The sequence below is a fragment of the Cynocephalus volans genome, chromosome 2, assembly GCF_027409185.1.
Source record: "Cynocephalus volans isolate mCynVol1 chromosome 2, mCynVol1.pri, whole genome shotgun sequence".
In the NCBI taxonomy this organism is placed as follows: Eukaryota; Metazoa; Chordata; class Mammalia; order Dermoptera; family Cynocephalidae; genus Cynocephalus; species Cynocephalus volans.
In genome coordinates, this window is record NC_084461.1 from 9,605,760 (window position 1) to 9,630,880 (window position 25,121).

At 43.9% G+C, this 25,121-nt stretch overlaps 1 protein-coding gene across 4 annotated transcripts; it reads right to left on the minus strand.

Moving 5' to 3' along the window:
* Positions 1-1,344: 1,344 nt before the first annotated feature.
* On the minus strand, positions 1,345-24,533 carry CMBL (carboxymethylenebutenolidase homolog). 4 transcript variants are annotated; one of them, XM_063087126.1, is made up of 7 exons: positions 24,384-24,533; positions 15,870-16,041; positions 10,825-11,058; positions 8,508-8,615; positions 5,150-5,292; positions 3,226-3,317; positions 1,345-2,045 (listed from the first exon to the last, which is right to left on the minus strand). In XM_063087126.1, the coding sequence occupies exons 3-7, from the start codon at positions 11,037-11,039 to the stop codon at positions 1,866-1,868; spliced, it is 738 nt and encodes a 245-aa protein (XP_062943196.1). In that variant the 5' UTR covers positions 11,040-11,058; positions 15,870-16,041; positions 24,384-24,533; the 3' UTR covers positions 1,345-1,865. The 4 variants fall into 4 exon arrangements, with proteins under 4 accessions (XP_062943196.1, XP_062943198.1, XP_062943195.1 ...); XM_063087128.1 differs by lacking the exon at positions 24,384-24,533 and adding an exon at positions 21,599-21,781; XM_063087125.1 differs by lacking the exon at positions 15,870-16,041.
* Between the last annotated feature and the right edge of the window lie 588 nt (positions 24,534-25,121).

The window sequence follows — 25,121 nt, forward strand, 5'->3', positions numbered from 1 at the left end:
ATTCCACGTGCTCTGTCGTGCTGCCTCCCCTGACCCGCTGTGATCCTCACTGTCCTCTCCAGCAGGCCTCTCCTAGACAGTGGCAGGAATAAACTGGATACAGGTCAGACAAGAACCACAAGGGTGTCTGCAAGTGTAGGGAAAGTGAAGATAAATGGTCAGGGTCCCACTGGGGTTCAGAATCTTGCATTTGATGTAAATATGCACGTGCACCCAGGATGTTTGATGTAGATGCGTGTGGGCACCCAGGTGTTCCTGGGTTGTCTGACTCGCACCCAGGTGTCCTGGGTTATTGGACTTAAGTTTAAAGGACAAGTGGCTCTGCTCCACAGGGCACCCCCACCCTCGGGATGCCCTGGGGGGCCACAGGGAGGCCACTACTGCTGCTGGAAGCCGTTGCTGCAAGGTGTTGCTGCCAGGGCCCCTGGGACCCTCCGGGAGGCCACTGCCACTGCTGCTGCTGCTACTGCTGTTGCTGCTGCTGCTGCTGCTGCTGAGGACTGAGCTTATGTCATCTGCCAATGGTTCCCAGGATCCTTCCCAATTACCTAGCTTGTGAACCTGTGTGTGAGGGGTCTGGTGACCCAGCCAGGCATATGATGGGTCTGGTGACCCAGCCAGGCATGTGAGGGGTCTGTGACCCAGTCTGTACAATGGGTTTGAAGGGTCTGTGTGAGCCCTAGCTCTAGCCCTAACCCAACAATACAACTGGCTACGTCAGCAGGATTCCGACAATTGCCCCAGCCAGACAGCCAGCACAAACAAGCTTCCCGTGAGAGGGACACCTGGTCACGGGTTGGTCACTCAGGGTTTAGGCGGTCCACCAGGATAAAGTACCCTGTGAAAGGCACACTGTAAACACTCACGACCACACCCCTGGAACCTATCCAGGCAGAGCTAGAATTTACAGCCACTCTCGAGACAGAGACTCAAGACCGAATTAGAATAAAAATACAACGGCAAGTCACTTACCCAAAGTCACACACACACGCACCTAGTAGGTGCAGGTACAGAGGTACTTCCCAGCTTACAACGGCAAATCACTTACCCAAAGTCACACACACACACACCTAGTAGGTGCAGGTACAGAGGTACTTCCCAGCTTACAACGGCAAATCACTTACCCAAAGTCACACACACGCACCTAGCAGGTGCAGGTACAGAGGTACTTCCCAGGTTTACCCTTGACACCACCACCATTCTGGCTGAACACAGGAGATTTCTGATGCAGCCCCAGCCCCTGAGACCTCAAAATGCCAGGGTCTGGAAAACCACTGCCTAGGAGACAGCTGGATAACAACTCTAACCCATCATTTTCTATTAGCCTTTAAAAAAAGCTACAAATTCAAAAATTCAAAAAAATTAGTTTATTGGTGTGCTACAATTAGATCACTGAAACCCGATTTTAATCTGAATACTTCTCATATTGCAATATATAAATGTGACAAATTCAGCTCTCTTAAGACAAAGATAAATGTCCAATTAAGTTGGGCTCTTCATCTACCCCAGTTTACAGTGCGTGTTCATGGCTTTGCCGCACCAGTCACTTTAAAGGATTTGTTCAATTAAAGACCAGAAAGGCCACACCTGAGCTGTCAGCTGGTCCCTGAATAGCCCTAGGCTTTTACTAATAATGAGAGTATGCCTTCAACATTTAAATTCTTCCTATTTTTTACATTTTATTTGATGTGCATATTAAAAATTAAATCATTTTATACATTCACATTTCCTATTGAATTTGTGTTTCAGATGAAATAATGAATGTCAGGATTCCTCCATCTGTCTTACAAAGTGAAAATTAAATCAAATGATCTAAGTATTTCAAAGCAAACTTTTGGATGAAAGCTTTTTTCAGTTGATTACTGCTAAATGTACTTGTTCAGCCACTCGACTAAATTCCTTCTTGCCTCATCAATATAGGGCTTGTCGGCAGGTGAACAATCTTCTCTCTTGCGATGCACAAACCCGTGAGTTTGCCCGGAAAATGTTTTAATTTGATACTCAACTTTGCAGTGTGCTTTCAACTTCTGCGTCAGCATAGCGACCTGGCACGCAAAAAAATTCATCACGATATGATTTTAACCCTTTACTAATATCTTCTATTCTCCAAATCTTCAACGAGTGTTTATAAGAGAGATTCAACATCAGTGCTTTCAATTCTAAACAATTACATAGCTACACTTCATCCTCTACATTTTTATTTTTTTACAAATAAATGAGATAACTTAATATGGTAATGAGTAACATCTAAAAAACAAACAAAACAGAAATTTGTGATAAAGAATAACTGGGTAGGGGCAGGAAGCATGGAGAAGAGAGGGTCATCAGCAAGGGGAGAAGGGATTACTTTTCATTTTATAACTAACACAGCTCTTACCTCTGGCAAAGGAGATAATTCAGAGCAACATAAAAATGATACAACCTCAATTATTTTCTCCTGTTTTTTTCCTTACCAATTTACTGGAATTAACAGGAGCAGAGTGAGAGGTTGGTTAATGGACACAAAATTACAGCTAGATAGGAAAAGTAAATTCTAGCAGTGTACAGTAATGCTAGGCATCTGTAATTAGCAATAGGGCTGGCCGGTTTGCTCAGTGGGTTAGAACACAGCATTGTAACACCAAGGTCGAGGGTTCAGATCCCTGTACTGGCCAACTGCCAAAATAAAGCAAAAACAATCATCTATTATATGTTCTCAAATTGCTAGAGGAGAGATCAAATGTTCTCATCACAAAAAAATGATAACGTTTTGCCATGATGAATATGCTAATTATGCTGATCTGACCGTACACATTGTATATATGTATCGAAATATAACTCTATACCTCATAAATATGTACAATCAATATTTCAATTAAGAAATACATAAATTTCTTTTATTTATTTATTTTTAAAAACCTTATATTTAACACATGCATGTGTTAGACTTCTTGACTTTATGGTAACTCGTGGGTTATACCTTGAGGGGTGGCACAAGGCAGAACCGGTTTTCTATGCGCAGTGACCAGGCCAGGCCCCGAGCACCTCCTTCAAGCGTTATGTTAAATAAGTGTGTCTGGGGAAGGTTTCAGTTCCACTCTAAGTCCCTGATAAAAACCATCTTCAAAATGTTAATGTTGGAAAACATTTGTAGCAACAAATGATTCTTTTAAGACCCTTTCCCCCCAAAATGTCACATCATGCTATTAAATATATAACTGGTAAGAGGAGAGAAGCCCAACTCACTTGCTCGAGTGGAATCACAGCATCGTTTTCAGCAAAAATGAACAGTGTGGGGTTCTTTAAACTGTGAATGTCTTCAGAATCCTTGATGATGCCTGAAAAATGAGCACAGGTGCATGAGAGGATAATCTCCGTCACACGCCACAGGAAACTGCGTGCATTTGGTTTCATTTTTCCAAAGTAAAGCACGTGCTTTGGGGGCTTTTTCTTTAGCAATTCCACACAAGTGGCCTGGCCTACAAAATTAGCGTAAAAGAGAAACATTCATCCAGATCTTCCTGCTCACTAGGAATTCCTATTCGCTAGGAATCAGGCCATTAAATAATGGAATTAGTTAGACCTGTACGTAAAGATATGCTGAGAAATATTCCCCCTTGGGATGCGCCTTCACTTTCAGAGGTGATCATTTTCAAACTGTTGTTCTAGAAGCTTGTCACGGTCTACACAAGCCCCACAGGTTATGACTTAAATACACTGAGGCATTTTGTTCCTAAGAGGAGTGGCCATCTCAGACAGGACCACAAGTGTGAAATTGCCAGCACCTGGTCTTAGCAGGTCATTCTGTAAAAATTAGTTTTCATCCTTACTCTCAGAATTTTAGAGACTAATTAGTCAAAAGCATGCTCTGCCTGTCCCAGGGGTTCTGGAAACAACCTCTGCCCACTGCTGTGGAAACATGAGTAAATGTCTTGCAATAAGTTACCTTTTTTTTTTTCTTTTTTTTGGCATCTGGCCGGAACAGGGATGGAACCCTGGACCTCGGTGTTACAGCACCATGCTCTAACCAACTGACTAACCGACCAGCCTAAGTTACCATTTTAAGATAAGAGTAGGTAGAGACAATAACTGTCAACTTTTTTTACACCTCTTGCTGGCAGCACAGCAGAGGGAAGCAACACAGAGAGCCTCTCCTCACCTATAATTCCTCTCTAGGAGGCAGGGAGCCACGGGAAAGACAGCCACACTCCCTGCCCACTCTGGCAAGGCCACTTACTTGGCTGGAGAGCGGTTTGCAGTCCCCTGAGCCTGAGTCCCTCCAAGCTCTGCCCCTCACGTACTGCGCAACAGTGGCCAGAAGGTGGCATCGGCGAGGCATCCACGCCTGAGCGCCTTTTGCTAATTCTCACCAATTCATACTCACTACATGGGCTCACAGTCCTGCCCCATTGTGCCCGAGGGCAACTGGCCATTTATTGAACCGATTTCCTTTTGTGTAAGTAAATATTCAAAAGGTTTTTAAAATGCTAAACGTAGATGAAAATACCACAGTGAGGAACCATTAAACCAAATAAGAATCACTAGAATAACTTACAATATACTAGAATAAAAGATGGTCAGATTTCCTTGTATGTCTTATCTGTTTTTAACATGTTTTTGGTCCAAATGCTTCTATATCATGAACTTAGTATTCCGTTTCTATATACAGGTATAATGTTCTTAATTTATTGCTATGATAGCTTTGGTTTGTTTTAGCCAAAATGTGTAAGTTGCTATTTACATTTTAGAATGGGTTTGCTTTTCTTTCTTTCTGACTTCAGTGTGTGTATGTGTGTGTTGAGCAAGTCATATCTTGAAAAAGCATTTTCATAAATGTCCCTCATAAAAAATATAGCTTTATATGAATCACCATCACAGAAAGAAATGCTACCCTTCCTCCTCAGTGAAGAAATGAAGACCTCAGGTTAGCAGACTTTCTCAAAGTCACACTGTTGGGACCCAGGACTCCTTACTGCCAGTGACATCCTCTGGTTACTACATTACAAACCTCCATGTCTCTTCTCAGATTCTTAAAGCCAATTTCCTTAAGATGGGCCATCTTCCAACTATTGGGTTTTGTGTTGCACCAGGTGGAAGAGGCTTGTGGTTACTGTCAGTCACCCATTCCATTCCTGTTTTTACTGTGCAAAAATGCACAAGGCAGATTTACCGTAGACGGACACCCCTGCCCTGAATTCTGAGTATTTCATCATCACATGATGGACAGCAACTCCACCCCAGCAGAATCCCACGACGCCAATTTTCTGGGCATGACACTGTTGTTTCAGATACTTCAAGACAGCATCAACCTCTCTAGAACACAAAGAAAAGGTATTCAAGAATCAAGGACTATTTTGTGAACCCCTCAAAGGACCACACTGAAGGTAACAGTGCTGTATGAGCAACTGTTATTTGAAGTTGTCAAAGAGTCTTATTTTCCAAGCTCCCTTCTCACTACCTCCTGCTCAAGTGATGTTTCATCCTGACAGGTCCCCCTGCCAAGCCCACCCTTCTCCAGCCACCTGGCAGAGCTGCAGGTATGCCGTGCTCTTTCCAAAGCACAGATCTGACCAGCTCACTTTCCAGCTGAGAGTTGAGCAACAGTCTCAGGATAAAGGCCAAAGTCTGCAGCATGGCTCATAAAACCTGAGTCCAAGATCTGCTCCCCGCTAGCACCCAAAGAGCAAGGTAAAAATTGGAAAGCCACCAGGACTATTTAAGCCATGAGGGGACCCAGAACAGTGGCTGTATCTTGCAAATGGTTCGTGTGCAAATTGATTGTTTGGAACTCAGAAAGCATTTTCAACTAGAAGCAATGAACCGAATTGGAGGTAGGGCTGCAAGTCCAGCCCAGAAAGTTCTGTTTGGTCAAATAGGGAAAAAAATGCTGTATGTTTGCAATTAAAAAAAAAAAAAGTGTTATCCCTATACCAGCCAGATGCCAAAAAAAAAAAAAAAAAAATAGCAAAAAGCAATTCTATGGTACCTCCTTTTTCTTTTCATCTTAACATATATTAGAACACATTTAAACACATGTATCATGCCACTCTGTGTACAGTTATTCTCACAATGTTACAAAAGCAGTCATTAAGTTCATCCTGCAAAACAAAATGTAACACGCAATAGTTTTTGTTGTTCTGGCTTTTAACTTTTCTTGAATGCTTTGATCTTAGGAATGACTGCCTTAACTGGATGGGGCGAGGAAGAGGCATTTCTATAAAAATTCTTCAACTGACTCGAGTGGATTTGATTCTGTTGTTCCAAGTCTGTTCCCCACGTTTCTGGGAACATCAGTATTCAGCCGTGGATGAATTGCCTCTCCCCATGCTTGGTCCACATATTTGGGGGTTCAGACCTGGCCAATCAGAACATAGCAATCTCCTGGCCACAATGACTGGTCAAGGAAGGACTTGTGACCCAATCATAACCAAAGGAGCAAAATAAGACTGATGCTGGGATGCTGGGAGACAGGCCAAAGGGAGGCTGGGGCTGCTGCAGCAGTCTCCACCTGAGAATGGAGTCAGCACATGGAAGTGGATTGAGAGCTGCTGGGAGAACTAGTCCTGGCGATCTCTTTTAAGCCCGTGACCAAACCCTGCTTAAAGCCAAAAGCTACCTCTTTTCAGTTCTCTAAGCTGATAAATCCCTAACTGCTTAAGCAGTAAGCATTCAGGATGGGTTTTCTGTCTCTTGCAAACAAGACATCTGACCAGATATAAGGACTTCTGTCTACTTCCAAAGTTACTGTTTCCGTTTTATGTCTCATTTTAATTAAAAATGTATGGCTTTCCTTTCCCCTGTGGAAAAGGCTCAGTGGGCTGTTCTGATACCTGCCAGCGACTGTCACCCTGATTTCTGCTCACAAATGGAAGGGACACCCGCAGTTTTTCCTCAGGGAGCAGCACAGTGTCCTTACTGTCCTTCCCCCACCCATTTCACCCCCACAGGACAGGCTGAACTGTGTATTCTTAGTGTCACAGTCCTCCCTCTGCTTCTCTTGCTTTCCACTTCTAATTTACTCTTAACCTCTTGCTCTGTTTTTCTCGGGGTGGCAGCTTGGGTCCCTGGGAAGCCGACTCCCATATGGAGAGTAGCGTGTGGGAGGCTTATTGGCAGTGCTCTTGGGGTCAACACTGGGGAAGGAAAGGGGGTAGGGGAGGGCAAGGAAACGGGGGAGCAGGACCCGCAGAGGGAGAAGTTGGGCAGGGTAGAGTCAACAACCAAGGCCTCAACTGACTCCACAGGGGAGCTCCAGTGCTGGGACGGCCCTGGACGGTCACCTCGATGTGGGGCAAAGAGCCAAGCCTTCATACCCCTTCGGTGACCATTCACTGGGCACAGACTTCCCAGGATGGGGCAGGCTTGGACAAGGCAGCTGACTCTCTAGAGGCAATCCCACAGAGATCTGATGGCGGGGGCTTCCAGTGGACAGCTCTCCTTGCAGGAGGAACAGGTTCTCTGTTCTCCCGGGGCAGATCTAGGGGGTACATGACAAGTCCACTGTTGGGTCCCGTCTGCTCTATGATCAGGGCTTTACCAGAGGCAATCAATCAATGCTACAACATCCAGCCCTGGTCTCCTCTTGCAGGGCCCTGCAGTCAGTACTTGCTAATACTCACAGTCGCAGGCACTCAGCCAAGCTGGGAGCTCCAAGATCACCTGCAGCACATCCCCATGGTCTGATGAGACCCCACAGAGACCCTGGGGAGCCCCAGGCTGGACGGGCCCAGACACTGGGCCTGAGCCGTGCAGCACTGCTGTTCTGCATCAGCCCCTAGAAAGAGGACAGCCAGAACAGGGGAGAATCTGGCCCCCAACGAGTGTGGGGATGAGGCAGAGCTGAGGAGACAGGACTCCAGACAGCAGGAAGGGGCTGGGACCAGCAGTTGACAGCTGTGGCCCTTCTAGACCAGGAGAGCAAATCCAATAAAAGGCTGTGGCCCAGGGCCTCCTCCCGTTTCTCCTCATTGCTCCCAGACCCTGGCAAGACAGCAGGCGTGGTCAGGTGGGTCTGCTCGAAAGACCCAAAGTTGCCCTCAAGGGAAATGACAGCGAGGTCTAGGTCTAGGCTGGGGGTGGGGGTGGTCCTTCAGGCCTCAGGTCTAAGACCGTGGTTTCCAGTCAGCTGAGCAGTAAGGAGCTGGCATTGTCTAGTGTCTTTTTTCTGCCCTTCATCTCAACCGGTTCTGCAGCCAGGAGGGGAAGAAGCCCCACCATCCAGGGTACTCAGCACTGCCCAGCACCTCCACAAAGCTCCCCTTGAAATCGGGGGTGTGTAGAGTCTCTGAGAGAGGGAAGCATCTGCGCTTGCTGGGGCAGCAGGAGCACCTGTTGGCTTCAAACCTTTGGCTCATAAATAACACCAAATGAAGTCACTTCTCCTTTATGCTGTAGGAAGGACTCCATTGGCTGTGGCCATGCAAAGTCCTAGGGAGGGAAGGAGGGAGGTGGGTTTCTGAGGGGGGCCCAAACCATCTCTCTCCCCCCGGGCCATGCCACACACACAGCCACATCCGCTGATAACTTACTTATCAATCTTTCTGGCATCTCTCGTTTTCAACCACTCGAAGATGGTGGACATGTCATCAGAGGGGTGCCATGGCTCCTGCCCTACAAAGAAGTCTGGAACGATGGTTCTGGAAAATAGGGGTGATAATTGATCTTAGTTTCAGAGTTCTTGGACCCAGTATTTGCTTACAGTTAAGAAACTTGCTAAGTTGGCAATTCTGGCTCAGAGAAAAGGAAAAGTGTTGACCATGAGGCCAACTTTAATCGCAGTAGAGAGGCCACCTGGCTCTAGGCCAGGCCATCTCGGATTTCACAACCGCAGGTGCATGGCCTCTGGTGGCCTGCTTTAACCCTGCCCTGGGACATAACGAGCCATCAGGCGAGGGCCAGTCCCTGCTAGATACTCTGGCACAGGATGGGGGGGCACAGGGCACGTGGACCTGGGCGGGTAGCTCCGAGGGCCCTTTCTGTCCCCACGGAGCTGCACCTCTCACTGGCCTTGGAGCCTCCTGGCCTTTGATGTTAGCCTCGGCTGGAGAGCAGCATGTCCAGTCACTATGACCAAGCAATTTTCCCCAGCCTCGCCCAGGATGCCAACAGGGCACAACTCCTTGCCCAGAGGGTATGGTCTAAAGCAGGTTCTAAAAGAGGCCACGGAGAGAAAACAAGCCCTTCTCGCCCGAGTCCATGTGGTTCTTCCACGCAAATTGGCCCAGGAGGGATGGAGCCAAGGCTGCTCCCGCCAAGAGCCCTGTTTCCTAAAATAGAGTCGCCGCAGCTGTGCTTGGAGGAACACGGCTCCTCCTGCAGGGGTGGAAGGAACACTGAAACCTGAGTCAGAAAATCCAAGTTTTAGTCTCAGTACCAACCCATACTGCCTGTGATCTTAACAAGTCATTTAACCACTTTTAGCCCCATTTTCTTGATCTGAGTAGACAGTACCCTGCACCGCCCAAATCACTCAGACTATCTCGAGGGCAAAATGAATCGGATGCATGTAAAAGTGCTCTGTAAATCGTAGCTATCTTTACTCATCTTTTATGTTCTGAAGCCAGCTAAAAGACCCACCGTTACAACAGAAGCCGCAATTCCATTCAATCAGCTGGCCCCCAGCTGAGTGATCTGGGACAGCTGCAATCCTCTAATTTTTTTTCTTTTTCTTTCTTTTTTTTGGCAGCTGGCAGGTACAGGGATCCGAACTCTTGACCTTGGTGTTATCAGCACCACACTCTGACGAGTGAGCTAACCCGCAGTGCCTGGAGCCTCTATCTTTATGCCCTGGTTTCCTAATCTGCAAAATGGGAACAACACCAATTCCTCCCTCGTGGAGTTGGTGGAAGGATTAAGGGCAATGACCCCAAGAACACCCTTGGCACTGGGTCTGGCCCAGCCAGAAGGCAATCAGAGTTGGCTATTTTTTTTTAATGATCAAGCTTGCCCCTAGAAAGTTAAGTCACCTCATCCTCAAGAGGGAATGTGGGGTTGTGAACAAGCGCGACATCAAACGCAGGTCATCTTTTCATTCAACACTACACGCGTGTCACGCCGCGGTGATATGAGCCCGTTCGTCAAGCCATCTCCTGCAGGAGAACGAGGCAGCTGCACCCTCGAGTTTCCAGCTTCTTTTTTTTTTTTTTTTTGAGAAAACAAAGTCCAGGTGACAACCCAAGCTCAGGGTTTGCTGGGATAAAGCTTTCTGAAGCTGGTAGGAAAGCTTGGTGCCTACTCTCTGTCATGGTTCACTGCCACTTGTACCAACACCAGGGGCAAATGAGAACAGATAGTGTCAGCCTTCGCCAAGGTGGCCACAGCTACTTGGCTGAACAAAGGCATAAACTTTGGGAGATGCATGAGGTCTCACTGTGCCATTTCTGGAACCAAGTCTACTTCAGACAGGGCCAGGATAGTCCGTGTTTAGACAAGGATGACCCGTGGACACCCTGCCATCCAAGCAGACCTGTGAAATCTGAGCCCAGGCTGAGATACTTCCAGGGCCAAGTAATGGGTCCTTTTCAGAGCTGCTGAGGTCTGCCCAAGGTGCCCGGTGCCTGTGTCTGAACAGGGCTCAACGCGGGGTGAGGACTCTCCGTGTCCAGCAAGTCTGTAGGGCCAGGGATTCCCAGGAGGACCTGAAGCCCAGGGACCGTGTTGGGAGCAGATGGCTTCCACCACGTGGGTGTTTAATTTCCTATGACATTTCCCATTTACCTTCACCACAGTGAGATAAGGAAGTGCATCATGAAAATTAGAGTATAGTCACGTTTTGTTTGTTTTCTTTCTGAAGGGACCACAGACATTTACATGAACTTAAGCCGAGGAACAGAATTTTATACGTACGTGTATCCATTTCCAGCGATCATGTCAGCCATATACCTGGTATTAGGCAATTGCCAGCCGTATATATCTTGAATGACAATCACAGCTTTGCCTGTGTCAACGGGGGATTTGGTGACATACGCCTTTATGTGCTCGACCTGAACTTCACATCCCATCCCTCCATAGTCCAGCCTATGGCCAATGTCGCAGGGACAGGGATGAGCTTCGTTAGCCATTGGAGGTATTTAAGTTGAGCTGCAGGGACAGAAACACACATTATATTCTGAACGGTGCAAATCTAAAGATTACAAACAGTAAGTAAACGAACATGAAGGTTACAGAAAAAAATTAATTCAGACGACATCTATGCTATTTGTTATGGAAGAAATCAGTAATAACTTCTGATTCTGGCAACACTGCAGACTAAGGCTAAGGAGGATCTATACCGCTTACAAACACTAGAAATGCCAGATGGAATGAAATCAACAAATAACAATAAAAATGGCAGAGCTCATAGGAAAAAGGGAACTCCCCAGGAGCCAGAATTGGAGAGGAAGCTGAAAGCCGGAGTCAGGAAGAGGCAGGCAGTGTTCCCAGGAAGGAGGAACTGGGAACACTGAATCCACAGATAATGGGAGATCCCTCCTCTAACAATTAGAGACTACAGTCTTCTCAAGCACATGAGAACAGTCACCACACTACCCACGTATTAACCCATGATGCACGTTTCAACAAAGATTTTATGTAGAAAACATTATATCAGTACAAGGAAGAAATTATAATAAAAACTCAAAAGGTTTAGAACTGAATTACAATGAAAACACTATATAGCAAAAGGTGATATAACCGATTCAGTGGTACATAGAGAAATCTTTACAGCCTAGATTGCACATATTAGATAAGTGGAAAAAATGAAAATAAGCTAAGCATCAGGAAGTCAGGAGCAAAAAAAAAAAAAACCAGAATAAATGCTGTCTTAGTCCATCTGGGCTGCTATAACAAAATACCATATACTGTGTAGCTCATAAAGAGAAATTTATTTCTCGCAATTCTTGAGTCTGAGAAATCTAAGTTCAAGGTGCCAGAAGATTTGTGTCAGGTGAGGGTCACTTCCTGGTTCACAGATGGCATTTCTCCCTGTGTCCTCCCATGGTGGAAGGGACTAGCAAGCTCTCTGGAGTCTCTCTCATGAGGGCACTATCCCAATCATAAGGGCTCTGCCCTCATGACCTAATCACCTCCCAAAGGCCTCCACCTCCCAGTACCATCATCTTGGGGGTTAGGATTTCAACATATGGATTTGGAGGAACACAAACATTCAGAGCATAGCAGAACCTACAAAGAGAAAATAATGAGACGAAAATAAACAATGGAGAAAATCCAAAACGACTAAAATCTAATTCCTTGAAGAGTTACAAAATAGGCACATCTCCAGCAAAACTGATCAATAAACAGGAAAGAATTATAAACGCACACAAATAAAACGATATCTGGAATGAAAAGGTGACATAATTAAAGGTTTTCTCTTTAAAAATCAAAAGAAAGCAGTATGAACAACTTTATACTAATAAATTAGAAAACAGACAAAATTGATAAATTAGTAAAATATAAAAAGACAGGGAATGTTTCCCAACTATTTTACATGCCTAACTTCAAAAATCAATGGTAAAAGGATAACAGGTAGTGAGACTCTCTAGATTAAAAGAAATTAAAGAGAAAAAAACCCAATTGCACCATGTGAACCTTACCTAGATCCTGGTCCAAAATTAAGAAGAGCTATAGGAGACATCTGGGGGACAACTGGGGAAGTGAAAATGGATGATAGTTGATACTGTGAATTATCATTAATTTTATAAGGTATGATTAAGGTGTGATAATGTGATTATGTAGTGCTCCTATTTTTAGACAATATGTGCTCAAATACTGGGAGATGAAGTGTCATAACATTCATAATTTGCCCTTAAATGGTTCATAAACACACATCACATGACACACATACAGATACTCAAGCAAGATGACAAATTGCCAGCAACTGCTGAATGTAGATGATCAGTATACAAGTGTTTGTTGTACTATTCTTTCCATTTTTCTATATTTGAAAATTTTTCATAATAGAAAGTTGGGGTGGAGACCTAACCCCAGAAATATTCACCAATCAAAAAAAAAAAAAAATCAGGAGTAAATGTCAACTTGGAGCAAATAAAATCTGGCTATATCTTGGAAATGAAAACTGAACAAGGACAAGATGAAAATGAAAAATTGTATAAAGCCCTTACTTATGAATTTAGATACAAAAATCCTAAATAAAATATTAGCACACTAAATCTTGCAATGTATTTTTAAGTGTATATATCATGACTGTATCAGGAATGCAAAGATAGTTTACTGTCAGACATTTTATGATGTAACCCAATATATTAACAAATTAAAAGAGTAAGTCCCTGTCACCATCCCAACAGATGCAGAAAAAAGCGTTTTGATAAAATGTGACAACTGTTATGGGCAGAATGTGTTGTATTCCCCCAAAATTCACAGGTTGAAGCCCTAACCCCCTGTGTGGCTATATTTGGAGATAGGGCCTTTAGGAGGTAATTAAGGTAAAATGAGATCATAAGGGTGTGGCCTTGAGGGGATTAATGTCCTTATAAGATGAGACACCATGTTCTCCCTCTCCCCACCTCTGTGCACACACACACACCAAAAAAAGGTGGCCATCTACAAGCCAGAAAGAGAGCCCTTTACAAGAAACCACATTAGCCAGAAACTTGATCTTGGATTTCTAGCTTCCAGAACTATACGAAAATAAATTCCTGTTGTTTGAGCCATACAGGCTGTGGTATTTTGTTCTGGCAGCCCAGGCAGACTAAGACAACAGCCATTCACGGTAAAGGGGGAAAAAAAAATTTCCTACCCCATAAAGGGCATACTGAATCCCTACAGCAAACACCACTCCTTTTAAAGCCAGGAGGTAGGGAAAGATACCGCTTATCATTACTCCTGTCTTACATGGAATGGAGGGTCCAGCAAACACAAGAAAACAAGAAAAAGAAGAACAGTTTATAAGAATTGGACAGGAAGAAAAATTATCATTATCTTTTGACTATAAGATTAGCTCCACAGAAACTTCAAGTTTAAGGACAAACGAATAGAACAAATGAGAGAGTTTAGCAAGGCTGCTGCACACGAGACTATACAAAAATCAACAGCTTTCTCATATACCAGCAGCAATCATTAGGAGGTATAATTTGCATATAATACCACTCAAAATATCAACATTGTTAGACAGAAATAATGCTAACAATAGGTGTGTAAAGAAAATATACTTTTTAATAAGACCTAAATAAATGAAGACATGTATCATGTTAATTGATTAGTCATTAAAAGAATCAATATTGTAAAGATGGCAATTTTCTTCAAATTAACCTGTAAATTCAATGCAAGTACAATAGAAATTCCAAAAGGATTTTTCATATTAAAATTAATGAAAAAGGGTAAGGGACAAGAATAGCCAAGATAACTAAAATAAAATAAAAGAAGAAAACATAACCTTAAGAGACAACAAAACCTATTATAAATATATTAAAACAGGGGCTGGCCAGTTAGCTCAGTTAGTTAGAGTGTGGTGATCCAACACCCAGGTCAAGGGTTCAGATCCCTGCACCAGCCAGCCGCTAAAAGAAATATATTTATATAAACAGTATGATATTGCTGGAAGGACAGACAGATAAATCAATGGAACAGAACAAAGACACCAGTAACAGATTCATGTTTCTCTATCTATTCACTCAAGAAATACTTGTTAAGGGGCAACACTACGATAAACACTGTTGTAGGTTCTGGGGAAAGTGCAGAGCACAAAGCGTATAAAAATTCCTGACCTCGTGGAGTGTGCATTCTAATGGAATGAAACACGGGTTGAGCATCCCTATTCTGAAAATCTGAAAACAAAAATGCTCCAAAATCCAAAACTTTTCGAGCATCAACATGACCCCACAAGTGGAAAATTCCACCCTATGGTCCTAAGCATTTAGCATAAGGGATAGGCGTCCTGTCACTGCAGGAAAAGTGACAACATGGTGAAAACGTGTGACAGGCTTATTGAAGGACTATAGCCCCATGCATTCACAACAGGACAAGATTTTATAAACGTGTTAGTTTATAAAATCAAAGAGAGACTTCTAAGACAAATGCTGTTGTTAATGATGCAGATGACTCTGGAGGAAACATTTTTTCCAGCAGAACGGCTCTTCTTCCCTAGAGGACCCACTTCCTGGTCCCTCAACTGCTTCTGATGTTTCTTCTCACCTAAAAAAATAAAATACGTATACAGTAACCGTTTAATCAAAACAGAGCATCGTAGGTGGAGACGGAACACCTGCTGAGATCTGTTGTTGCTGTGGTTTAACCGTGTTGCTTAGTTACCCTGAACACATTATTTTTTCACTGCATTCATGGTGTGTCGTATTTTTTACTGTTAATTACTTCTGTGTGGATAAGTATAAGAAAATGACTGCTTATTGGTAGCATATAAATCCAGCGTCAAGAATAACAGTGATGCCAACCAACCAGATTGTCCACATGGGTGGCTGATAGTGACACCTCTATCAGGTGTCACTAAACTATCAGGTGTTTCTGATAGTTCAGTGCACACAAACTTTGTTTCGTGCACAAAATTATATAAAATGCTGTATAAAATTACCTTCAGCCTATGTGTATAAGGTGTATATGAAACATAAATAAATTTCATGTTCAGACTTGGATTCAATCCCCAAGATATCTCATTATTCTCAAATATTCCCAAATGTTCCAAAATCCTAAAAAATCCAAAATCTGAAACACTTCTGGTCCCAAGCATTTCGGATAAGGGATACTCAACCTGTACATAAAATAATATGAGAAATGCAGCGCTTGTCAGATGTAGTAAATGCTAAGAAACAGAGAGAAGGAGACAAGACAATGTTGGGGCTAAGGGAGGGGGTTGCAATTTAAAATGGTGTGTTAGGGGTTCCCTAATACATGCATGCATTGTATAATGATGTAATCCAAACAGTTAGCGTATCTATCACCTGATGAAGGTCCTGTTTTAAGGTGAGATCATCAGGCGGTAAAAAGGAAGAAAAGAAAGTCCAGTTAGACGGCCACTTCAATCATCCAGGCAAGAGATGACACGGCTTATGCCAGGAGGTGATGGTGAGACAGGAGAGAGCCGTCAGAGACTGTTCTGCCGACAGATTGTAGCTGTGGGGCATTAGACAAAAGGAGGAGACACTGATGACTATAAGGGGTTTTGCCCGAGCAACTGGAGGACAGAGTGCTTTTAAATGAGAAGAAGAACATGGGAAGAGCAGGTCTGAGGAGATGAGAACTTCAGTTTGGGGCATGTTAAGTTTGAGGTCTCTATGAGACATCCAAGAGAAAAGCTGAGTGGACAGCTGGATAACAAGATGAGGGCCTGTTTCCTGGTCACCAAGCTAAAGATATAAATTTGAGAGTGATCAACATACACAGTTGCTATGGGTCAAATGTGTATCCCAAAAGTTCATGTGTTGGAAACTTGACCCTCACTACAACAGTGTTAAGAAGGTGGGAAATACAATGATAGTATTTGAAAGTCGGGGTGATTAGATTGTGAGGACTGTGCCCTCATGAATGGACTGACCCAGCCATGGAGGAATGGGTGTGGTTCTGATGGCTTTGTAAGGAGGGCAAGTGAGCAGATGAGCTCTCTCTTGCTCAACCCATTCTCGCCACATGACACCCTGCATCACTGTAGAGAGTTTCCACCAAGGACAAGGCCCTCACCAGATGCGCCCCCTGGACTGTGGACTTTCCAGCCTCCGAAACTGTAAGAAATAAATTCTACTTCTTTATAAATTACCCAGTTTCAGGTAATCTATTATAAGCAACAGAAAACAGATTAATACAATAGTAGATCCTCATTATTTGCAGATTCTGTATTCATGAATTAGTCTACTCACTGAATTTGTTTGTAACCTCACCATCATTCACAGACGTGCAAGAAACCTGACTGTCAATGTGCACATTCCGAGCTAAAGTCAAACAAGGTGACACTCTGTACAGTGGACTCAATGTTTGCGTCCCCCTTAAACATTATATGTTGAAACCCTAAGCCCAATGGGATGGTATTTGGAGGTAGGGTCTTTGGGAGGTAATTAGTTCATAAAGGGATTAGTGCCCTTATTGGAAGATACCAGGGAGCTAGTTTGCCCTCTTCCTGCCACGTGAGAACACAGCAAGAAGACAGCCATCTGCAAACCTGAGAACAGGCCCTCACCAGACACAGGATCTGCCAGCACCTTGATCTTGCACTTTCCAGGCTGCAGAACTGTGAGAAATACATTTCTGGTGTTTAAGCCACCCAGTCAATGGTCATTTGTTATAGCAGCCCAAACGGACTAAGACACTCTAACTTCTTGTTTCCACACTCTCACTACAAACAAATGTCCTTTGCATGGTCTATTTAGTGCCACACTTTTCATACTTTTTCTGCATTTTCTTGGTGACTTCACTGTTTAAAATGGCTCCCAAGCACAGAGCTGAAATACTGTCTAGGGTTCCTAAGTGTAAGAAGGCTGCGATGTGCCCTACAGAGACAGCACTTGTGTTAGAAAAGCTTCCATCAGGCATGTGCCATATAGTGCTGTTGGCAGTGAGTTCAATGTTAATGAATCAACAATATATGGTTTGATCCCTGTACTAGCCAGCTGCCAAAAAAAAAAAAATCTGAAAAAGCAATTCATGAAAGTACTTTAAAAGTTTGTGGAAAGATTCATATTATCTTTTAATTCCATTTTTGCATCAACTTTTTGAAGTATCCCTGTATATTAAATAAGATATCTCTAAAGAGAAACACACATAAAACAAGGTTAGGTGTTGGTCAGTTGAAAATAATGCTGTGAACAGAGAGGCTCACAGGAATCTAACCCTGTAGGTATTTTCCCTACAAGCAATAATTCAATATTTGCTAACTCAGTGTTTGTGGAGACTTTATAGAATATAACTACTGCAAATAACAAGAATCAACTGTACACAGCATTTAACACCTTGAGATGGAATGACATCGCTCAAGGGAGTGACAGGAGATAAAGCAGAGAACAATCCAGAAGACTGAACCCTAGGTTCTTTCAACACTAAGGCTTTAGAGAGGTAAGAAGGAACCAGTGAATGAGTCTGAGAAGGAACAGGCTGGCTGGTTAGCTCAGCTGGTTAGAGTGTGGTGCTGCTAACACCAAGGTCCAGGGTCCCATCCCTATACTGGCCAGCCACAAAAAATAAAAGAAAGAGAGAAAGAACAGCCAGTGACGGGGGAGGAAAGCCCTGAGGGTGGTGTCCTGGAGCCAAGTGAAGAAAGGGTTTCAAGAAGGGAAAGCGATCGACTGTTCAACATGCTGCCAGAAGACATGAGAGATGGACTGAGGGGTGCTGACAGGGCTTAGCAAAGTGAAGGTCATGGTGACCTCCACAAGGGCAGGTTGGGAGGAATGGTGTGGGCATGACTGCAGTGGGCTTAAGAGAGAATGATAGGAGAGAAATGCAGACAATGAACATAGAAAACTCTTTGAAGACTTTTGCCAGAAAGGGGAACAAAGAGATTGAGCAAAAGCTGGAGATAAGATACAGTGACAAGTCTTTTTTTTTTTTTTTTAATGGAAGAAATGTCTGCATATTTGTATGTGGGTGAGAATGACACCACAGAGAGGAAAACAAAACAGAACAAAACCATGATGTGGGAGAGAGGGAACTGTGATTGCATAGGGGGGATGAGAGGGGATCTAGCACCTTCTTTAGAAGCGTGGACAGGAGGGAAGTCAGAGGATGTGGACACAAACATAGGTGGGTGTTCCCTGTCTCCATCTGTTTGCTCACAGAACTAAGAAGCGGAGTCAGGGTGTGAGCAGGGGAGGAGGTGTGAGGAGAGAGAAGTATGCTGGTCAGCAAGGCCATGTTCCTCCGACCAGGTCCAGCAGTGGGGTGCGGGTGCAGGTGCAGAGCAGGTAGAGAGAGGGGCTGAGACACGACGGGGCTCTGTCATTACGGGGGCAGGACCATGGGGAGAGGATCAACTGGCCAATTTTCAACACTGAGCTGTTCAGGTGAAATCATGATGAGCGATAGTATCAGATGGTATGAAATCTAAGTAGAAGAAGCAAAACTCAACTGTTAGAAGAAAATATAGGAGAATACCTTTTTCTTGAACCTTGGAGTAAGCCACAATTTCTTAAATTGGACCAAAAAACAAATCATAAAGGAAAGGATTGATAAATTTCATTTCACTATAACCAATTGTATTAAAAAAAATTGAACACTGAATAGATATTTGACAATATTGAGGATTACTGTTCACTTTAGTCGGGGAGCGTTATTGCAGTGGTAATGTTATCAATATTTTTTAAGAATCCTTGTCTTTCATAGATACACCATAATTGTCTTAGTCCATTTTGTCCTGTTATAAAAAAATACCTGAGACAGGGTAATTTATAAAGAACAGAAATTTATTTTTTATGGTTCTTGTGGCTGGGAAGTCCAAGATCAAGGTGCCAGCAGGTTTCATGTTTGATAAGGGCCTGGTCTTTGCTTCCAAGACGGTGCCTTGAACACTGCATTCTCCAGAGGGGAAGAACACTATTCTTCACATGTCAGAAGAGCAAGGAGAGAGAACCTATTCCCCAAAGCCCTTTTTTAAAGGCATTAGCCCACCCAGAACAGCAGACCTCATGGCCTAATCACCTCTTAAGGGCTCACTTCCCTAAACCATTTCCTGGATAATTAAATTTCAGTATGAGTTTTGGAGGGAACAAACATTCAAACCAGCAATGACACACAGCCAGATGTTTGGGATTTACTTCTGAATTGCCCAGTGTGGGGTGAGGGTAGGGGAGGGGATGCCCATGTGTTGACAGTGTTGGAGCTGGGGTGCGATTCAAGAGCATCCTTTGCACTGATCTCTCTACTTTTATGCACACGAGATTTTCCACCACAAAAAGCTTTTAAAATTTCATTAGTAAGAGAATAGTTAAGATTAATAAGATAAAAGGCTCTATAACCAAGGTGAGAAAACAATATTATAGACTAGAAGAAAATATTATTTTAGATACAGAGGACTTAGTATCTACCTAAAACATATGAAGCATTCTTATAGATCACTAAGAAAACGACAAACAACCCAATAGAAAAATGCTCCAGACATATGAACAATCAATTTACAAAAGAGTGCACCTATATGGCCCATAAACATAGGAAAAGATATTCAACCTCACTGGTATTTAAGGAGATAATACTATGAACAACGAGATACCACTTTAGATCTTGCAGATTGGCAAAAAGTCTTTTAACACCAAGAAATAGTGCACTTGTAGGAAAATGGGGTAGAGCGTAAATCAAGACAAACCCTGGAAAGCAGACTGGCAAGGTCCAGCAAAGTTAAAGATGAAGACTCCCTGCAACCCAGAAATCCCACCACTAGATTTATTCCCTAGAGAAATTCACAGGGGTGTGTGTGCGTGCACATATGTGTGCGTGGGGGTATCCATGAGGTGGATATGGAAGGATGTTCTTGGTGGCACTAAGATGATGGCAACAATTGGAAGAAATCTAATTGAGCATCAGGAGGAAAATGGAATAAACTGTGATTTATTCGTTGTTGTGGGTTGAATTGTTTCCCCCCCCCCAAAATATGTTCAAGTCCTATCCCCTGGTACCTGTGAATGTGACCTTAATTAGAAATAGGGTCTTTGCAGAAATAATGAAATTAAGATGAGGTCACGCTGGATTAGAGTAGGCCCTAAATCCAATGACTGGCATCCTTACAAAAAGGGGGTAATTTGGATACAGAGACAGACACACAGGAGAGATGGCCCTGGAGGAAGAGACTCGAGTGATGTTTCTACAAACCGAGGTACACCAAGGACCGCCAGGAACCACTAGAAGCTGAAAGAGGTAAAAAAAGAATTCTGCCCGACAGGCTTCTGAAAGAGCATGGCCCTGCTGACACCCTGATTTCGAACTTCTGGCCTCCAGCACTGTGACAGAATAAATTTCTGTTGCTTCAAACCACCCAGTTTGTGGTAATTTGCTACCAGGAAACAAATACATTTATAAAAAGAATATTACATAGTTCAATGAACAAACTGTATCTATATTTATCAATATAAGTCTCAAAAACACAATGCTATGTAAAAGACAACTGCTATTTCGATGCTACTAAATAATAGCAACCAAAATGATACATATTTTACCAATAAATATACTGGAGTAAAAGAATCATGCATGGAAATGAAATAAACCACATTAGGGCTGTGGTCACTGGGGGCGGAAGGTGTGTGTGGAGGTTGCTGGCTTTAATTTTATTTCTTAATTTTATTTCCTTAAAAAGTTTTGATTTGAAATACGTAAGACAAGATAGTAATATCTTTTAAATCTGGGTGATGTGAAAATGAGTGGCTATTAATAATAATAATTTCCTGCACTTCACTGAATGTTTGTGTTTTGTAATTAGAAATAAAGCAATTAGTTTTTCTGTTGTTTTGTTTTGTTTTGTTGGCGGCTAGCTGATGTAGGGATCCAAAAGTAATTAGATTTTAAAGAGAAAGGAATTAATAACTAGTTATTCAATTAAGAGCAATTTGACTGTAGTTTTCTTGGTTTTGTTTCCATAAGCTACATCACAAAACTATTATTAGTAAGGGACATCACAACAACCTAGCACCGATATCAATATATTTTAGGCCCCACAGCACTATCTTTTGAGAACTGATTCCTTGGGCTGATTTCTTACCTGGGCTTGTCCTAGAAGGACCCAGGGACCACTGAAAATCCTGGCTATTCCAAAGCAGCCTCTAATCAAAATCTTTTTACTTTATCTTCAGCTGATATCCACTTTCCAAAAGGAATGTTTACAGACCAGAAAGCAGCCCTCTGGACTGATCCCGCAAGGTTGTTCTCTTGCAGAAAGGAACGGCGAGTAGGACAGGCCTGGGTGTGCCGCATGTCGAAGGCTGGACTCCTGCCCAGACCCTTCACGTGGGCACAGCAGTCAGGCCAAGCCTGAGCGTCAGGGGCCAAGTCCACGGTGGGCAGGGTGATCAAAGGTCCTGCTGCCTGGCACCGCCTGTGGGCCCTGGAAGTCTCAGGGAACATGCCCATGACCTTCGACCGACTGTACAATAAGTACATTTTCTGTATATACCTTTCAGGATTTTTGTTCTATCTTTCCCAAAGAGTGACACATTTACTAAAAGATAATTTTCAGGAAAAAGTAAAACCATTACTCTTAAACAGATATACAAATGAACAAATACTAAGGACTTTATTTTACTTGGACGATAGGCAGACGTTCTAACTGGCTGGAAGGAAAGTCACAAATTTCTGTGCTGTAAAGAAATGTTGAGATGAACTGCAAATGGAGACAAAACATTCTTCCACAGGAGGGGAGAGAGTCAACTAATTTTCTATGGAAACAGACAGGACATACAAATCTATCAGATCAGTTACCTGTGACTTACACAGAGTTGCCAAATGGCTCAAATACAATGAACAGGGCTAGATAGAATCAGGCAGCCTAGGGGGTATGCTGTAAGACCATGAGTACTTTTCCTGGAGCACAACAATGTTTCTTTTGCACATCACAGGGTCCTTCACTGTGCGTGACAAGGTTTCAGTGTCCTCCTGGACACCGGCAGGACTGTGTCTGACATGCATGGCAGGTCCTCATTACATGTGTGTCAAGACAGGCTTTTCTGTATCACAGCAGGTATGTTTGGGGCCACACCTCGACCACACAGAGATCAGGTCTGTGTTCTCCACTGGCAAAGCCTCCCAAAGTCAGGGCACTCCTCATGGCGCCAGGGATGGCCAGGACAAGCCCCTGCAAAGGAAACCCTGTCGGGCACACTCTTTGGCAATGCCCACATTGGCCAGCAGTACAAACACACAGCATAAGCATTCAAGCAAGATGTCGCATGCCTGTGAATGATCGCGAGGCCACTGCCTTACAGAGTGACTCTTGCAGCCCCTCCCACCCTGCCTCATACAGGCACATTCTTCTGCAAAATTAAAAATCAAAACCCATGGGGATCACTATTGAGCACTTCATCTGCAAATTCCAAGGGTATCCTCTCCTCTTCTCCTCCCTTCCTGGGCATTCCTTTACTCCATCTAAATTTACAAGTCGACTTTTTTTTTGAACCAGTTGTAACATCTGCCTGTTTCCCTCATTAACGAATAAAACAAAATCTTTACCATGTGCTCATTTTTATATCCATATGAAAGTCATGACTTTACTTTTGGCTGAAAATTATCTTTGAGCCGTGTAATTGAACATTTCCTTTTTCCCACTGGAAGTCAGAAAGGTGAGAAATGGGTGGTAAAGTATGGCCAGAGTATGGTCTTTCTGCTTTTGACCCCAAGGATTTAAACAACTCACAAGTCAGACTTCCTAACACAACTAAGTTCTCCACCAGAAACAGAGAAAATAGACTTTGATGAGCAAAAGGAACTGGTGCAGATGGGACTGTAACAAGCAAGAAAGTCTAGGAATAAATTGCTGGAAGCTTTAGAGAGTTAGAAATAGAAACCATGTGTGAGAGTAACAGGGGCTCAAGGTAAAATGGGCGGTGTGCCACGGTGAAGGGCTTGCTGTTTTTCCTTTACTGGTTAAACACTGTAGGAATGTGGTTGATTTTCAATCTTGCAGTGTGGAAGGCAGGGTCAAAGCCTGTACTTTCCTTAGATGATTCTATCAACCCCTCCAAATATTTATTTTTCAACAATCATGTTTATGTTTTCCATAGGGTATAGGCTTTAGACAGCAGCAGTTAGATAGTAAAAAGCTTCATATGATGAGCACACACTGACCTCCTTAAACTGGCCAATCATGCTCCTGCCTTTGGCCTTTTCCCAGGCCTGGACGGGCTTCCCCAGATACTGGCAAGGCTCATTTCTAACCACCTTACTTTAAATGGGCTTTGAAAACAACAGGTGGCATTTTCCCGCAGCAAGTGGACATGAGTCGAACCTAATGTTAGCAAGGCCTGCCCCAGCCCACACAGCTGCGGTGTAGACTGTACAGTCTTTCCGCTGGACAGACCCACCCAGCATCCGGGCTGTCAGACTCGGGCCTGCACCCCCTCTTGGTCCCCACCGAAGGAAATACCGCCAGAGCTGGATTGTGACTTCGATGCAAATATGCTGGGTGTTTTCATCGTTTTATATTAGTGTCGACTATACAACCGAAATGTCCAGCTGTAGGAAAACAGTTACAAAGAGTATTGGACGGTATGGAGAAAAAAAGGCTCGCCCCATGGTGTTAAATGGCAAAAAGGACACAAGTCGGTATCCAGGGTGGTTTCAACTAAATGACAACGTACGGCTCAGTGCCTACAGGAAAGCAGGGCACAGCGTTGGACCGAGGGGCTGCCTTTGCAAGGACAATGCGTTCCTGTCATGAAAGTCCGTTTTTGAAAGTGGACTTTGGGGGGTTTCTTGGCCGAAATGCAGACACACGCGCGAGGCCGAGCAGAGCGGAGCCCCCGGCTTCTCCGTCCCCAGCGACGCGCACGTACCTTGTCGGGACGAGCTCTGCCGTGCACGCGCGCGAGGCCAGGCCCGGGGAAGGGGACGGAGCCGCGGGACGCACGGGAAGCGGGAAGCGGACGCGGTGTGGCCGGCGGCTCTAGAGGGAGGCCGGAGCCGGATGGGAGGAGAGAGCAGGGAGGAGGGGAGGGAGGGAGGAAAGAGGAGGGGAGTAGAGGAGGAAGGGAGGGGACGGGGGAGGGGAGGAGGAGGGGAGGGGGGAGGGGAGGAGGGGGGAGGCAAGGTCAAGGGTTTGGATCCCCGCGTAGGAAAGCCATCAAAGAAAACACAAAAACCCAGAGCTCAGTGAGTGGGTGCTTCCAATTTCCACTCTCTGAGTTAACTCAAAGACATGTTCCTTCTCTTTAGACTCAGCTTCCTTAACTGTAAAACGAGGGGCTTAGACTAGATCTGGTTCTCAAATGTAGGCATGCATCAGAATCCCCAGAGGGCTTGTTAAGCCACAGAGCCCCTCTTTCAGAAGCTCCAGGGTGGACCCTAAGAAACTGAACCACAGGAAATATACACATACCCATATGCATATACATATACACATACGCTGTTTATTACAGGGAATCAGCTTACAAAATTACGGGGGTTGGCTAAGCAGTCTCCTTAAGTCTCTGTGTCCAATGCTGAAGGCCAAAGTTCACACACAGGCAGAAAATCAAGAAAGATCAAGAGCAGACTGGAACCTGAGGAGCAAAAACCAGAACCCCACAAAAACA

Bases quoted from the DNA above. Each gene is read 5' to 3' on its own strand.
- CMBL (XM_063087125.1), bottom strand. From the start codon at position 11,039: ATGGCTAACGAAGCTCATCCCTGTCCCTGCGACATTGGCCATAGGCTG. The intron at 8,616-10,824 runs GTACGTATAAAA...CCTATTTTCCAG, and splicing joins ATCGCTGGAAATGGATACAC to AACCATCGTTCCAGACTTCT. The intron at 3,318-5,149 runs GTAAATCTGCCT...CTCATTTTTCAG, and splicing joins GGCAGGGGTGTCCGTCTACG to GCATCATCAAGGATTCTGAA.